Raw genomic sequence first — 16,996 nt, forward strand, 5'->3', positions numbered from 1 at the left:
CACTCAATATCCTCCACGTCTTTGTTACATTTCAGTACATTTATCAAGGACATTTTACTATGTACAGAGATACAACAGAACATCCAGAGTAATTCTGGAGGGATGCAGGTATCATTTTTCCACTTCTAGACTATTCAGGCAGACAACCAAAGTTTAAGACCCAGCTGCTGTACTCTGGGTAAGGTGCTTTCCCCAGACGAGCAGGACAGCACAAGGCCACAGAGTGCAAAGAATGTCTGGCCCTACCTTTTCTTCATCATCAACACCTAAACACAGAATAGTCCGGTAGCAATTGTGCTCTTTCGGTCTGAAGTGATCTTCCCACAGACAGCTTCTACAGATTTATAAACTGCTTCAGATTCTTCCCTAAGTTTCCTAGTTATTTCAATGCAAAGACTAAATAAGGTTTTCAGAAATCAATTCCATGAAGACTCTTTGCATTTCAAAATAAACTCAACTTGCATTTTGAAGGGGCATGCAAGATATTCAGCAGAGCATGTGGAATATTGCCATGCAACCAGAGAGGTAAGATTTGAGTCTTTGTCCATCAGCAGTTCTTCACCATCTGCTTAACGATGAAATTTAACAATCTAGGTCTCATGTAGTTAAATAAATAAAATTAAAAAAAAAGCCTTCATGAATAGCATAGCATGCATAGCAGAAACATCACTGGTATTACCTAGAAGAGGCTCCCCCACCACCAAAAGGGGCGCCAATATAAAAACTAGTTGTCTTAAAATATTAAATTTGACCATTTGCTGCACACTCAGATGCATATATTTAAAGAGTATTTCTGTAATCAAAATCCTGGAATATTCTAGCAGTAAAGCCTGCTAATCTGCCACCAACAAAAGATTAAAGAAGTGGGGTTAATTTCTATCAAAAAGAAAAAAACAAACCTTGCTTCTGGCATCCTTTATAATTTTGCCAAAGATATTTTAATAGAATTTTTCTGGTATTCTGGTCTAATATTGGATGGCAGTCAAAATCTCAGCTTTAAAAGAAAAGCCCTCACTTTTATACTGATCTAAACTGCCAATGGCCTTAAGCACCCAAATAATTTGAATTTCTTCCATTTAATCAATGTTCTGCAGTTCTGGAAAGATGTTACGCATTTCTGTTCACATACAAAAGGACAGTCTAACAGATGTAAACTATTTATTGAATATTTGCCACCAATATTGTTAAATACATAATCTTGCAGTTTTTCGCTTTCAAGTTAAAATGTCAGAAACAGAACACCAAATATTTACAATTCTTATAAGGAATGTTACATAATGACACATTAAGGCGTAAATTCTTTTGGCTTATAATTCTGAAAAGAATGATAATAGCAAAAAGTGATGCAAAATCTTCATTGTGAGATTATGATTAAGCTACAATGTTTTACAAAAATATGGTGTAAGATGGCAATAATCCCATTCAAAATCCTGCATTAGGCCCCTTCAAGAGGGGCTGATAATTTATACAGTCAAAACTTTAAAATTTACATATAAAGGTACCCTATCCACCATTGAAAAGTACAACTCAACATATACAGTTTTCAGGCCACAGTTTTGAAGGTCTGGAGTATCAAGTTGGTTTGATGAATTAGTCGGTTGGCACTTATGAACACATTTATTGCCCTGTTAGAAAAGAAAAAGATAACACTTCAGACACTTCTAGAAATGGGTCATGTCATTGAATAAAATATAGCATTAAATCTGGGTAACTAAATATATTAGCATCTAGGCTTTGCAAAACAATATCATGAAACATATCAAGATGCTTCTGTGGTCTACCTTAAGTTTACAGCTGGCAAACAGATAGCCTTTCTAGACCTACCTGTGCAAACAGGCCTACCATTTATTGGCAGGAACCTAAAGGCTTTGGCTCTCAATCATTTAGTTTTGGGGGTTTGACTAACTAAAAAGAGTTGAACAGATGGTCACTAAACGTCTTTTTTTTTTCCTGCCCAGAGCTGAACACTGCATCCTCTGATAATTTCAGAATTTGCAACTCTTCCCTCAACAAATACTGAGCATGCAACATTTGGAAGCACCACGCTATTTTGTCTCTTTCCTTTAGTAACACACTATCCCCTGAATGTTCTTAGCCTTTGCTACGTTCAGCAAGACCAGCAACGCAAGTTAGTTCTCATCTGTAGGACAGCATCATGTAGAACACACTTTGGTACTGTCAAAATCTGAGAAGTATAAGCTCATTATCCAAAACCACTGCTACAATAAAATACACGCGAATAACAACTTCAAAACCCAAAGCCTGGAAAAAAGCCTCGCTTAACTGACTAAACTACTAGTTAGAACATGAAAAAATTGATCTGCTGAGTCATTCCAAATACTACAATGCATTAAGTAGCTATGAAGAAAGGACAATAAAAATTTAAGTCACCTAAAAATGCTGCATAGATGTATAGTGTTTTGCAAATGATATTTTGAAATAGGGAGGCTATTTTTTCAAATAAAGTATTCATAAGTTTTCCTTGTATATACATACACAAAAACACCACATAAGGCTATACAACTTAACTACATGTGTAAAAATTCAAAGCTAATACTGTATGTGGATGTTGTATGGTCTCACAAAACAGATTTTCCCTCCCCACAACTGCATTACAAAAGGAATACTATTTTAAAGCAGCCACAATGGTCTGAGGACACACTCAGAATCTAGGTGGAGAAAAAATTAGACAAGCCCTGAGGAAGGTTGTTTATGCCCAAAAGTTATGTGATTTTTCCAATCATGCCAGTGAGGCAAATACAAGATTTTTTTCATTAAGTACAGTTTGTCATTACAAAAGCATACTCACTTTCCATCTTTAAAATAGGTTTTCAGAGTATCACTGAAACTTTTGGAGTATTTTACAAACTCTTTCTTTTGGTGCTCAAGTGCCTAAGAAAACAAAAAACAATAGAAGTAGAACCTTCATGCAACTGTTGGCCACAGTGAGAGTCTTTAATAAGTTAAAAAAGAAAGAGGAAAATAGGTTAAAAATGTGTACATACAGGAATTTAAATATTTTAGAAGACATACAGAGAAATGATCCTGTTCCTACTAAACTGATACTTTTCATAAAACAATTTTCTTGCTAAAGCAGTACGTCTATTTGAAGTTTTCTTTGGCTACACATCCATCATTGACCAGTTAAGCTCTCCTATTCATCCTTTGATCATAAGGATACCCTTCCTCTTATACTATTAAAAGTGCTGTATAAAGAAGTTATTTCACATACCCTCCGGTTCTGGTATTGATATTTCTTGAAGACATTATTTACTGTGTCAAGAAGTTCCTTTATTGCACTCGCGATGTCCCTATTTGGCAATAAAAAAATAGTTGTAATATCCTTAAATTATCCTAATTAAAGGCTGGAATTTAATCCCCTTCTACAAGCAGTCAAATCATATTTCTTAAAACATTCTCTACTTTATAGAATGAATGTCAGATAGGATGTAGTGAGACCTAATGCAAAGAGCCTGTCAAGTTACAAGGTAATTCAAATTAGGTAACAGCAAGTTAAATTCTGTCTAGTAACACGGGGTTCTTGTTAAAAATGCTCAACTCTATTCACTCTCTCACACGCAAGGATCAAGCTACGTTCAAATGGGAGCAGAGTTGCTAGTATCTTCTACAACTGTTTAAATATTCAGACCTAAACACAATGTTTGATCCTTCAATTTTTTTCACATTAAGAGTTATTCTCTATGTTGAAGTGTTTTGTGATTAGCATCATAGAAGCAACGGAATGAAAAAAGTCTTCATGGAGACCTCAGCGCTAGCAAACAGACCCCTCCGTGCCTCCCCCAAAAGTAGCGAATGTATTGCTATGTAGTTCAAACTGCTCAGGAGGACCCACCCTTAATAAGGCTTAGCATTCCCTCTTGCTGTATTGAAGAGTAGTTACCAATACTCTGTATCAAATTCTTCATTTCTTGACTAAGTACCATTAGGGTGTGTCAATAACGTCAGGAGAGTCAGAGTTGTAGCTTTGTGGCATATGATGCATTACCTTTATTAAAATACTTGATAACTTCGTATTTCAGAGTATTCAAGATCATTTTCTACTCACTAGGCAGAGTGTACAGATATTCAGGTACTTTTCTGCTACAGTGTTACAAAGTAATTTCTTGCTTCTGAGATCAATGACATTTCAAAAACACATCAATAAAGTACAGTGAATCCAAAATTAATTGCGAGCCATCCAATAAGCCAAGCTTAAGACTTCACATGAATACAACAACTTTGACCCTTTGTTTCATATTTAATATTTGTGATTCTGTAAGTGTTCTTTGCAATCTTAAGATATACAAATTCTCTACTGACTTTATTCTCTTAAGAAGGGAAATCCACACACTTCCACCTCCTTGCTGAAGCTACGAGTTCCAAAAGACAGAACGCCCTTCGTATTAGAAAAGAACTTGCAGGCAAGGGTTGCAGGGGAGAGAAAAGACTAATACAGTACATGAGTAAAAACTAGGTCAGGTAAACTAACTGGTTTACCAAGTATTTTCACTAAGCGAACTAGTCTGTTTCTAAGATTTCTCTGCAGGAGGTAGAACCCCTCCCACACTCCGCTCTCAGACTGACAACACAATCTGTTCATTTGATCCCTAGCAAAAAACAAAAAGGAACCTGCGTGCGCAGTGACAACAGAATAAAGACAGTCCTGAGAGAGATCTACTGCTGACAAAGTTTCTCTGCGTCAACGGCAGATCCCCTTTAGGAGGTTCCAGATCCTATTATCTTGCTCTTTGCCTGTACTCCAAGGAGACAGAATCCCCTAGTTTGAAGTACTAGGAGAAGAACTATGTTTTTGAGGGAAGGACAGGAGAGGAGGAAAGTTGACTTCTAAAGAAACCCATTATTAGATATGGGTAAGAGGCAAAACTATAAAACCCTTATATGATTTAAAAAGGTCGCATAATCCTGCGTAACTGATTCTGTTCTTGAAGAGGCCTTTTTGAGTCCTACCATCACAACAGTACTTAAGCAGCTGTACGTGCACATACAGTTCACAGTATAAAAGGGAACAAATGAATATAAACATGAAACCAAAGGAAATTAAATACACAGTATCTATTAAACAAATGCTGCTAAGTTCTCTTAGGGTAGCTATATAGCTACATATCAATGTGTTCTACATACCTTTAAAATGACAGAAATTGTAAAAGTTAAATAGAATTACAATAGTGCAATTAAGGTGCTATCACTTTAACGGTTCAATTTTTCAACCACGGAATATATCATATTATGTCAACAAAACAGCTCCTAGCACATATCTACTCTTTTATACTTCACAGTCATGAACTAGAGAATTCTACACAGGGGTAGAGTGATTTCCTAGGACTTCAAGACAAGTATCACAGTAGTGATATTACAAGTTTGTACAGCCACTTTAATTAATCTGTAACAGCAGAAGTGGTATAGTATAAACAGATTCAGAATCTTATATGCTATGCAACATTATATGAATGTCACCACAAACTATTTCTTTCATGAGAAAAACTGATTTTAATTCAGCTTTTCATGACTGTTGGAACTGAAGTTTTATCTGGCCAGAGAAGTTCAGCCCGAGCAAAATCAACGAAGAAACTAATGCTTCTTCCCAACTGTGCATAGACATTTATTTAGCTTATTTAAAACATAGCATCGGTCATCCTGACTTGGCCTAGCCACACTCCCCAGGAAGCACTTGCCTCAGCAAGCACCAGCACACAAATTGGTTTTTAGTTTGTCATGTTGAAGGACAAAGTGTTTGGACCTGATCTGCAGATAAATACATACTATAGTACTTACTTGATTGTCTGAAGAAACCTCACTCTGTCATTTATCTCATCAGGAATCTTACTAAGAATCTGTTTAAGTGCTCGTGCCTTTTCATTCAGGTCTTGAAATTCTGGTTCTGGTCTTTCAATCATATATTCTAACAGGGAAAACATTCAAATATACCATTAGTTTTTCTTCAAGTTTCTAGTGACAGCTAAAACTGCTACTTCACAAAATGCAGCAGTATCCCCATGTCTCATTTCAAGGTGAACACAACAAACAATAGCCACACACACAAAACAGCAACGGATACATTTTGCATCAACAGAAATATAGCATAAATACCTTTATTACTGGAAATTTGAACAAGAAAAAAGCCCATCTTATTTTATCAGTGTGAGACGCTGAAAACATTACACTAATCAAATGCAGTATTAAAAAGAACTTAAAGCTGCTTTTTGCTCATATAACTACTGCTAGTAATTTGAAGCATGGAAAAAAAAGGCAAGTTTTATCCTCTCCCTCCATATTTGCTTTTTTTCTGTTTGTTTAAATTGCAAAAGGTAAACTATGCAATTCCCCACACAAACATAGGTTCTAAATATTCATTTTCTTTCTTTATTAGTCAAGTACGTTTGGGAGATTGACTTCTGAAAGAGGTATTCAGAAAGTACTACTGTTCTTCTACTATGCTGAATAATAGGAAACCTATTAAGAAAAAGAATTTTTGAAAATAGGTACAGAGAAATGCATGTTCCTAGGTAACAGTATAATTAAAAATACACATATTCAACCTAAGGGATGAGATTTTACCTTCTACATCATCAGCTGCCATACGCAGAAGAGACTCTGTGAAGTTCACATCCACACTTTTTTTCTCCAGAATTTTCATAATGATGTCCTGTGTGAGACCTGGATTTTCTTTTTCAGCCTGCATTGCAAAGATTTTTATTTAGACATGCAAGACCTGAATACTGTAATCACAAAGGCAGACTTTTATGCAACATACTTCACATACAGCAGGAGTTTGCTAGAAACTTTAAGAGCCTAATGGGCTTAACAAGCAGATTACATTGTGCACCGTTCTTCTTACTACAACATCCATTTTTCTTAGATTACATCAGTGGCTTTGCATAAGCAACTTGCCCAATAAGCTTTTCTATTCATTTCAGTTTGAAGAAGAAATATTCCGTAATTAAATTCTCCACATTTTGTTTTACTCCTATAAACAAACTTTGAGTGAATTAAATCCCAGTATGTACAATATCTTACTTTGTGTCAACCACAGGTATTTCACCCCATTTCCACAAGAGATTTTTTACGTCTGTGTCTTACAAATCACATCATATGCTCAAACATCTTCTCACTTGCTTTTTTGGAAAAGCCACTCTCTTGATTGAGAACAGATATCTAAGTCAAGCTGAACTAGACTAACATTGGAAGTTTTCACACTACCTGTGTTGCTATCAAAAGATTATGCTGTGTTAAACAAGAATGAGGACTTTTTTACTACTACTGTTTCTTTCGGCATCTTAGTTTTTGCATTACTTGCATTCTGCTTAGCTCTTTATCACCAGTTTTAAAAACATTTTTTAACACACAAGAGCTCTAGTTGAGAATTAAGACTGTCTAGGTACAGTTACATTTAAATGTAGAGACAGGGAAGTATTATTTATTTACACAGCTCACATGCTAAGATGGTATATTATGTATATAGTTTTTTTGTTTAAAGGAAAAAAAAAATCACTGACACTTATAAATAAAGCACTAGGAAAAAATCAATTCCTAAAGATTTAAAATATGTGCAATAAAAATTCTAAAAGGAAAAGCACCTTTTTCTTCAATTTACTGCTGGATGCAAGCATACCAAACACTGAACTTCTCTCTCAGCCACATAACAACAAAATCCCACATCCATTCATTTTATAAATAATTTTTGCAGTTTGCTACATACCTATTTCCCCGTATACATCTACTCTAAATAATCTTGTCATGTGTAGGTTAAAATTTTGTTACCTTTACCATGTTTGCCCTGCCTTCACTGACCACCCCCTCATTTAAGCTTTTGTATAACACGGACAAGATAGATATATCGAGCAGTTTTATACAAGGCATGTCTTAAATCTTTCAGATTCCTCTTCATAACGTGTACGGCCACACTTGTCTAACTTACAGATGGATATTACCAATCCATGCAATTGTCCACAAATATGTTTATATAGATACACATATGTACTTAAGATTATGGATTAAGAACAAGGCAGTCTTAAAACAAGACAGTACAAGGAAGCAAGACAACTGAAAGTTATTTTAAGCTTCTTTACAGATAGTTTACACTCCAAATAATCATTCCTCAACACAAGTCACTGCTCACCTTAATAAAAGCTGCTCTCAGTGTCTGAGCTGCAGATAGATTTACTCTTTCTAGCTGCAATGAAAGTTTAGAACGATTAGCAATTCTAATGTTATCAGAACAAAACAAGTCAAGTACCCAGGTCTTAACTTATAGAACAGGGAACAGACAAAAGAATCCGAATGACTGGTCTAATTTGAAGGATAGATAAGAAGTTTGCTCCCAAAGGGAAAAAAGACTTCCCCCTTTAAAGAAAAGCATAAAAATCCCCAAACATATCACTGGACATGTTTTGATTTTGTCCAGCCTGCAGCTACAGTTCCAAAGAATCTTTTGAAAACATCCTGACCATCTCCAATACTTCCAGAAAGAGAAATATCCTATTAAATTACAGCCATTAGCAACAAAAAAAAAAGATATTATGCTGTTCACAGGTAACTGTACATTACTTGTCACAAAAAAATCAGAAACTCTAAAGCTATATTGTATCTGTAACTATTATAGCTGAAATAACTCTGGAAAAAGCCCAGAACTTATTTACAATAAAGAAACACTAAAATAATCATCTCAAAAGGAACTGCACATTCAAGAAAAATGTACAATTTTACCAAGATAGTTGGTCTAACCTTTAGCTTCTATATTGTGCACTATCAATCAACCCTTTTTTGTGAAAATCTTGTCTACTGCAAGAGTTAAGGAAAAAAGATCCGGGCCAAGATAACTAGCAACCTTTAAAGTGTTGCCTTCATGGAAAGGATTAAAAAAAATCCATAGAAAGACGACTGTGTTAGATGTGTGGCAGAAAGCTTTCCGTATCAAGATGAGCAACCTATTACTGGGATCATATTTCCCAACGTAAAGGGGTTTATTGCATTCTAAAGCAAAGGCATGTAGCTTACCTCATTGAAGACAGGGTACATAACAGCATAAAGTGGCATGGAAACCATAGAAGTGGTCTCTGCTTCATTCTTCATCTCTTCCATTGTCATCCTCATTCAAAGACCCACTTCTCAAGAAAAATGCTATAGAAGCATAAAACTCCTCATTCACTGAAGCGTTTCTTCTTTTTCCTCGTTGTGCAAGAATAAAGAACTTAAAAAGTATATTGTCCTTGGGAAGCATGAGGGGGAAAAAGAAAAAAAAATTAAGACTGCTTATGACTGAAGTTTCTAAAAATGAAAAAGCACAGAACAACACTAAGTTTACTATTGCCCGAAAAGTAGGAATTATTTTATGGCAGGAGTTTAAGTAAATATGTTTCCACTTAATGGAATTTCAAAACCCTAGTTCAAATTTATTAAATGAGCACATATCTTCAGTAAAGTACTACTGAAAAGCTTTGGCTTAAGTTCTTATATAACTCGTTTTCCTGAAAGCAGTGATTTTATTTAATACACAAAACTTAAATCTTGCCACCACTGGTAAGCAACCGCATAAGATTCCTGGCAACTCTTATATGTGAAAAGCTTTGTTTAAAAGCATTAAAACGCTGCGAACCCAAAATACTAATAGATGTGTTATGATACAGCTAGCATTAAAAACTAGATACATATTCTAAAATACATAGTACTTGTAGCAAGTTACGATTCTGTTGAAAAGAACACTAATGAATATTACAGAACACAAATATCAGTGCCTGCTTCCTACCCATCTGAGTTCTGAATACTACATCGTTGTTTTTGTATAAGCAGAGGTCTTGTTTCCAGTCAGGGTGTGTCAACAGCTACGTTAACTCAATAGAAAATTGTTCCAGTAACTGCACCTAGTTTTTGGAAGTTCTCCACCCAGTCCAGCTCATCCTCTCCAACATTAAGCGATCACTGTTCAGACCCAGAAGCAACGCGGAAAAAAGGGCACCCTGTAGTTCATAAGAAATCTCTGTAAAAGTATGCTGTATTTTTTGTTGAACAGGTCAAGATTCTTTTAGAGTATTTTACAGAAAATATTTGAGTTTATGGACTTAAAGTCCAAGTTTGGATTAAAGATGCACAGAGATAGATTTACTTTCTTGACACACTCTTATTTTTCCTAATTGCTAGGAGAATTCTTCAGACATCAGGCATTTGTGTATTCAAGTATTGGATTTTATTGGCATTTTAGTGTAAAGACAGCGCAAAGGGAATTTAAGAACTATCACAAGCTATTACAGTAATCAGTATCATTTCTCAGTAGTTTGAATAGGTTAAAATGCCAAAATGTTTCTTCTAGCTATATTCCTCCTTACGCTTTGCAGTGGCTAGGAGTCTTCTGCATGAAAGCATTTAAATAGAAAAAAAAAGTTCATTTTGCCCAGGACAGGTATATAGGAGTTAACTATAATTATACAAAGGGAAAATTGTTATTGGTTACAGTAAGCACAGAGAGGAACTTGGATGACTACAAATATCATGCATGTCATATCTAAGCATATGACTAGGTGGTTTGAATTTAACCAAAAAGTGAGAAATCAAGTAAAAAACTAGTCACGTTGTAGAAACAGCCCATAGTTAAGAAAAGTTCTGAAAAAAATTAATATGACTATCGTAAGAAGTGACTGTTCTTTATGCAAGTCTTCTGACATGAATTACCTATTGTAATTTTTTTTAATCTTCATTTCATGTATTGTTCAAGCCCTTCATCATGACATACACAGGCAGATTCTTGTAGCCATAAAAAGGCCTACTATGATTTTAAAAAAAGCATCTGATCATATGAGGAATGTCCACATAGATGGAACTGCAGAATTAGGATTCTCACATTTATATCACTTACCAGCAATTATTTTACAGCTGTCAAGAACACAGAAGAATACAAGTGAGTATTCATTGCACCTCAAAGTTAAGTATATTTAAAGAATTTGTTTCAAAGTTATAAAACCATGCAAGGTCTACTCAAATATTAGAGGGGAAAATACTAGTTTAAACAAGTTTTCATTCACAACTGCAAGTATCAGCTGTCCTACTTATTACAGGTGCATATTCCCTGTACTAAATAACTCAGGCACATAAGTGCCAGAGTGGGGTGGGAAGGGAGGAGGGAGAACTGTTTATTTTACTGTTTAATTCTATGTTTCTGCAAGTTAAGCAGAAAGAAATAATCAAGTGACATACTACACAAAGGAGGACCTCTGAAGAGAGCATTTTCAGATTAATTTACTGCAAGTTTTTACCTAAATTATTGTCATCAGTAGATTTTTAGCTTAGTTTAAGACAGCCCTATCAGGTAATTGAACATTGCTCTAGTCTTCCTAAAACAAGATTTTTGATCTCAGGAGGGAGAGGAGGGAGGATAAAAACCAACCATTAGATAAAATTACACTGTTTACCAGTTAGCAGTATGCACAAGGAAAAAATGCTAACTGAAAAGATGTGCTTTATGATGATGAAAAACTATTATATCATAGACTACAATGAACAACCCATTTACTCCTGAACAGCTCCTGAACAGCCATAAACTATTACTAATCTATGGTACAGTTTAACCTGCCATATAGAAACAAATATACACAATCTATCATCTCTTTACCAGACACCAACGCTCAAAAAACAAAAACAGACCTGGGATTTATATTAATACAAAGGATACAAGTGTTGTGACTGAGGACAAGAGGTGGTTTTAAAAACATGTGCACACAAAAATCATGTAAGAAACACCAAGTACTTTTGTTGCCAGCCTATGAAGAGAAATATAGTCAAGATACCATTAGCCCTGGTTGCCTGTTACTCTGTAAAGCTTCCCATTTTCCAGAAGATAATTGCATAACAACATGACACTGAATTACCTAGTGCATCTGACTGCTAATATCACCACACTATGTATCTTCATAACTAGAAAGTGACTTCTTTACATCTTTGATATGTAATTTAGGCATACTGCAATCTTTGATAGTGAAAAATAGCAGGGAATAGAGTCTTTCCAAAAAATCACATTCATTTGTGTTACGGAAAGATAGCTTGTCACAGCTGCGCTAAAACACATACAAATAATATCTTAGAAGGAGGTCTTAATCCTGATTATGGGCTGAATCGCTATGGAAACAAAAATCAGTTCTATTATTTAGATAAATTATTAGAAAGTCCATGAGCCTTCAGAAGGGCCTGACCAAAGCCAAAGTTTACATGAAAATTATCATGCAGGTTTAACATTATTTTTGGTCTGTGATCAAGAGCCGTCACGTGCATAGCACCAAGACTTACAGCGACACTGTCTTCTGAAAGCTTAACTCCAGTTCACCAGAATCTCAAAACAGTCTTTTAATTGAGATAAGTTTACACTAGTTCCACTAACCATTTAACTTAGTTTTTACATTCTCCAGAAGATGGAATAAAATTCTGTGAAAACATGATGTTAGAACAGCACAATGTAGTTCTGTGCTAACTGAGCTCAGACGATTCCTGGCAAACTACTACCAAAAGATGCACAACGGTGTTTCGCAGCTGGCATAGAACTTGTTAACTGGTCTGAGAAGGCAAGAAAACAGTCAGATCTACTGTCTGGGGATAAACACAGACTGCCAAATATGAACTGCACGTAAGCCTGATTTTTATTACAGTGATCCCACGGATTCAAACACTGCTATACCTACTGGCTAACAGGCTAAGTCATGCTTTACGTTACATCGGATGAAATCAGCCAGAGAGAATGAACAGGATGGATACAAGGGAATTTAGAGAGAATCTACATTTGAAAACAATGCCAAGGTGCCTGTCTACAATCCTGTCTGCTCAGTCTTAAGTCAAACACATCAAGAGATGTATTGGCATGTGTATCAAGAGATGTATTGACATGGAGTATGCTTTCACCGTCAGTACAAATCTTGCATTCTACCCTTTAAAGTTTCAGCACTAAAGTATTATTATTCCAGCTATTCAGTAAGCACTGAGAGAATCTGTAAATTTTAGCCGATGAACAAATTCCAAAGAATTCTTTGATGGACCTATTCCTCTAATATCTACCCAATGACATTTTAAATCATTCTGCTCAACTATGTCATAAAAAATCCTTAAGATAAACTTCCCGTAAGCCAAAAAGAATATATAGGAAAAAACCCCACGCTTGCTGAATTTTACAACTACTCTTAATGGTGACCAAAGTAAAAGCTTGCTTTTCCTAATCTATGTCACTGACAGATTTTTGGTAAAGGACTAAATCAAGTAGCAGAAATACAGCTACTTAATGAGAATACCGCTACAGTTTACAGTAATCTTCCCCAAACTTGTATTTGCTCATTGGCCAGCATGAAAGCCAGTGAGATATCTATGAACATGTGTTTGTTTAATACTAGCTTTTCAAATTGTGTTTAAAGAGAGCACAGCACCTTAATTGTAACTGTAAAGAAATTTTTATTTTAAATAACAGAAACATTATGCATCAACTAGCATAACTCAGGATTGAAATCCTGCCACCGGTAGACCTACCTATGCCAGTATAATGCTGCGTCTATCCCACTCTCCAGGCTCCGTATACCTTAAATCTGGAAAACCTTAAGCACCTAGACATTAACGCCTAATCACAATCTTTCTTTTAAGAAAGCACTGAAGAGGAAGAAGGCCCCAAGTAGTGATCTACCAGATTGATGATTTCAATAGTTGGCTTCTAGGGTAGAACCAAAATTACAACTCTACAATTGCTGGTAAAAGCTGCTCTTATTACCCAAAAGTTCTGTTCCACCTTTTGTGGTGAGGATTCAAGAACATCAGGTTAAAGAAAAAGCCCTCCAAAATCCACATTTTACAAAAAAACCCTAATTCATGCTCAAGAAGAAAGAGGTGGGGAAGGGAAATAGCAGTTAGCGTGAATATTATCCCAGATTCACAGAGACAAAAAGCTCGGCCTTTATTTGTAAATGTGCACAGTAGTCAAGTATTTCTTAGAAAAGAAAGTCTCATTAATTAACTAATTACAGGTGCAAATTTTATGGGGGGGGAATAGAGTATACTATTTTAAGTGTACACATACCCCCACCCAGCTTGGTTGCTTTATTATGCTCCCCTCATTAATGGTCATTTAAAAAACAGTTAAAAATGCTTCTTCCTTTTCAGACACTAACTTACCTGCTAGCACTATACTTCAGTTATAGATTGTAATCATTTCCCATTGTATAACTTAAAGTATATGGTATAAAGCCTTTAAGCTTTGTACTTAAGATATAGAACTACTTTTCTTCTTTTAAAAATTGAAGAGACTTCATGATGCAGTATGCATTTGCAAAAAGACTGCCAGAAAACACTACAGCAGCTGATCTTTCAGACCCAGAAAAGCAAGGCTTTGGCTAAATAAGAATACTAAGAAGGTTAGGCTGGCTTGAGACATTTGGAAGTTAATTCCTTGTCATTCATTTTCTGAAGGTCTCCTGATTCAGCTTTCTGAAGGGCAAGCAAGAAACACCATTTCTACATATTGTGAAGAACTACCTCACCTTCTCTGGGGGGAAAAAAACAAAAAAACAAAAAAGAAAAGAAAAAAACCACAAACCGAAAAACACCCCCGGATCTAGCTGACAAGTACAGGTTTCTGCTTTTAGCTACTGCAACCCTTAGAGAAACCAAAGGCCTACACCAAAGAAAATATCGCTTTTACCTCAACTTTCATTCCCTGTGCAGCATACTAGCCATCTGGGGGTGGGGGACCAAATGTGAAGACAGACATCTTTTTCCTTGGAATGAGGCGAGTAAGGAGAAAAAGGTTGATGTGTGTATGGGGAGCGGGGAAAGGGATGAGGACTGAAAAGCCAAGTCTGATCAATACATATCTTCTCCAGTGTCCTGTCTGAAAGTCATCAGTAACACATTTCAGAGGAACACATTAAAAAAAAAAATCTCAACAAAACATTAGATCCAACCGCTTTAATTTTCAAAATCAGAAGAGACTTCAAAATTTAAGTTTCAACACTCACTTTCAGACCATTCATTGGAATTAGCATACAGTTCAACTGCGATGACAACTTCTGTATTCCAAAATCAGTAAAGATAACCAGAAACAGTTAAAAAGGCACTCTACTGTACTAGTTTCATGTTCTAATTTGTATACCCAATACTTTCACTGAAAGGATAACAAAGAGCATTGTCAGAAGACAGCATTGAAGTTTTAAAAGGATCTTTAAACACCTTCTGCTAAAGAGATATGCAGTTTTCAAATACACTATAGCCACTTACACTTGAGTTCACTCTGACAAAGCATAACTGCTTATGCACTATATTACTGTGAGAGCAATTCACATGACTAACTCAGAAGTCACACAAGCAATTCACAATAAACCCAAGAAGTCTACTTTTAGTATCAGATTAACTTTAAAAAAAAATACAAACTTATTCCGGAATCACTCTTATAATTAATTCACATTCCTTTGCAATGCTGAACTCCAAAATGAGGATGATTTAATCTTTCCTAATATATCTAATTTTTGTGCTTGCCACATGAGGAACAAGAATAGCCTCCTGGACTGTACCTCAATTTCACTAGTTACCCAAATGAAAGTTATTTTAACTGAAACAGGTCACTATTCTTAGCATGCAAAATGGAAGCAACGTACTTGAGATTCTTTTTCAAGTTCCTCCCCCCACTTTGGGAATTTGAAACTAAAGATAATATTTCTGTCTCTATTATTCTATCAAATACTCTAAGAAATTAGATACAAACAAAACCACTTTAAAAGACACAAACACGTTTCAAGACGTAAATGAACCACAGGAAGCAGCTGCTTCCTCCGATACAGAAGAGACACAAGCCTGGCCCAAGGTTTCAGCCACCTACCTGCGCCCCCAACACCCGTAAGCGGCGGGAATGAAGCAGAGCCGCCGGGTAAGGGAGCGGTTTAGAGGGACACCCCGGCGTTTACTTCGCCGTCTCTCCAGGCTGTAATTAAAGCAGCCCGGGCAGCGCTGCGGGCCGGCCGAGCCGCGGCCGCGGAGCGGGGCTGCGGGGCACTTTCGCTTTCTGCAGAAATGGTCGTTCCCCCCCCCCCCCCCCGGAGAAACCCTGCCCGCACCGTGGGGCGCTCCCGCTCCCGCGGCGGGGCCGAGCCGAGCCGCCACCTGACAACGCTCCTCGCAAGCGTGAGGGCGAGCTAAAAATACACATCCGGGCCTGCGTCTGCCAGGCGCGGGCGTCCACCCGGAGAGCGCCGCCGGGGGCCGGGGCCGGTCCAGCCTCCCTCCCCCCCGGCCCAGCACGGGGGGCCCCGAACCCCTACAAGGCCGCGGGAGCGGGGGGCGCCGGAAGGGCGGCGAGAAGGACGAGCCCGCGCCAGGCCTCGCCCCCGCCTCGGACCAAGGGGAAGCCGGTCACCTGCCTGCCCGCGCCAGCCCCCCGCGGCGGGGGTTTGGGGAGGGGAAGGGGGCGCCTCCCTCGCTCCCTGCCGCACGGCGGGGCCCGCCCGGCCCGGCCTCGCCTCAGGGCGGCGCTGCCGGCGTCCCCCCACCGCTCCGCCGCGGCTCGGCCGCCCCCGCCGCCCGCCCCAGACCCTCAGCCAGGCCCCAATGCTCGAAGGCGTTTTACGCTCCTAGCGCAGCGCAGCCTCGAAGGGAGAGCGAGGCCCTACGCAAACACACTAACGACCCCCCTCCCTCGCCTCCCCCCTCCCCCGAGCGCACGCGCTACCCCGCGGGCACGCGCCAGCGGCAACCCGGCACCTTACCGTCCCCCCCCCCGCCCCGCCGAGCCCCCAGCGCTCCTGAGTGGGCTTCGCCGCCGCGCCGGAAGTGCCTGCGAGGAGGAAGCGTCCGCCGTGTTACCACACACCAGGCGTTGTCCGGAACTGGCCGGCGGCCGCGCAGGCCCCTGGGACTTGCAGTCTGCTCCCAGCGTCCCACAGTGCAACGCGGCTCCCGGGGCCGGGCGGAGACCGAGAGGAGGAAGGGGTTTGGAGGGAGCGCCCAATCGGAGCGCGGGGCGGGCGGAGGG

General features: G+C 38.3%; 1 protein-coding gene across 4 annotated transcripts; it reads right to left on the reverse strand.

Annotated features, from left to right (window-relative positions):
- Window positions 1-1,141: 1,141 nt before the first annotated feature.
- On the reverse strand, window positions 1,142-16,887 carry PDCD10 (programmed cell death 10). 4 transcript variants are annotated; one of them, XM_067301581.1, is made up of 8 exons: window positions 16,835-16,887; window positions 9,016-9,226; window positions 8,138-8,191; window positions 6,577-6,694; window positions 5,794-5,920; window positions 3,233-3,311; window positions 2,810-2,892; window positions 1,142-1,625 (listed from the first exon to the last, which is right to left on the reverse strand). In XM_067301581.1, the coding sequence occupies exons 2-8, from the start codon at window positions 9,109-9,111 to the stop codon at window positions 1,544-1,546; spliced, it is 639 nt and encodes a 212-aa protein (XP_067157682.1). In that variant the 5' UTR covers window positions 9,112-9,226; window positions 16,835-16,887; the 3' UTR covers window positions 1,142-1,543. The 4 variants fall into 4 exon arrangements, with proteins under 4 accessions (XP_067157682.1, XP_067157683.1, XP_067157684.1 ...); XM_067301582.1 differs by lacking the exon at window positions 16,835-16,887 and adding an exon at window positions 15,848-15,930; XM_067301583.1 differs by lacking the exon at window positions 16,835-16,887 and adding an exon at window positions 14,675-14,798.
- Between the last annotated feature and the right edge of the window lie 109 nt (window positions 16,888-16,996).

This window comes from Apteryx mantelli, chromosome 9, assembly GCF_036417845.1.
Source record: "Apteryx mantelli isolate bAptMan1 chromosome 9, bAptMan1.hap1, whole genome shotgun sequence".
Classification (NCBI taxonomy): Eukaryota; Metazoa; Chordata; class Aves; order Apterygiformes; family Apterygidae; genus Apteryx; species Apteryx mantelli.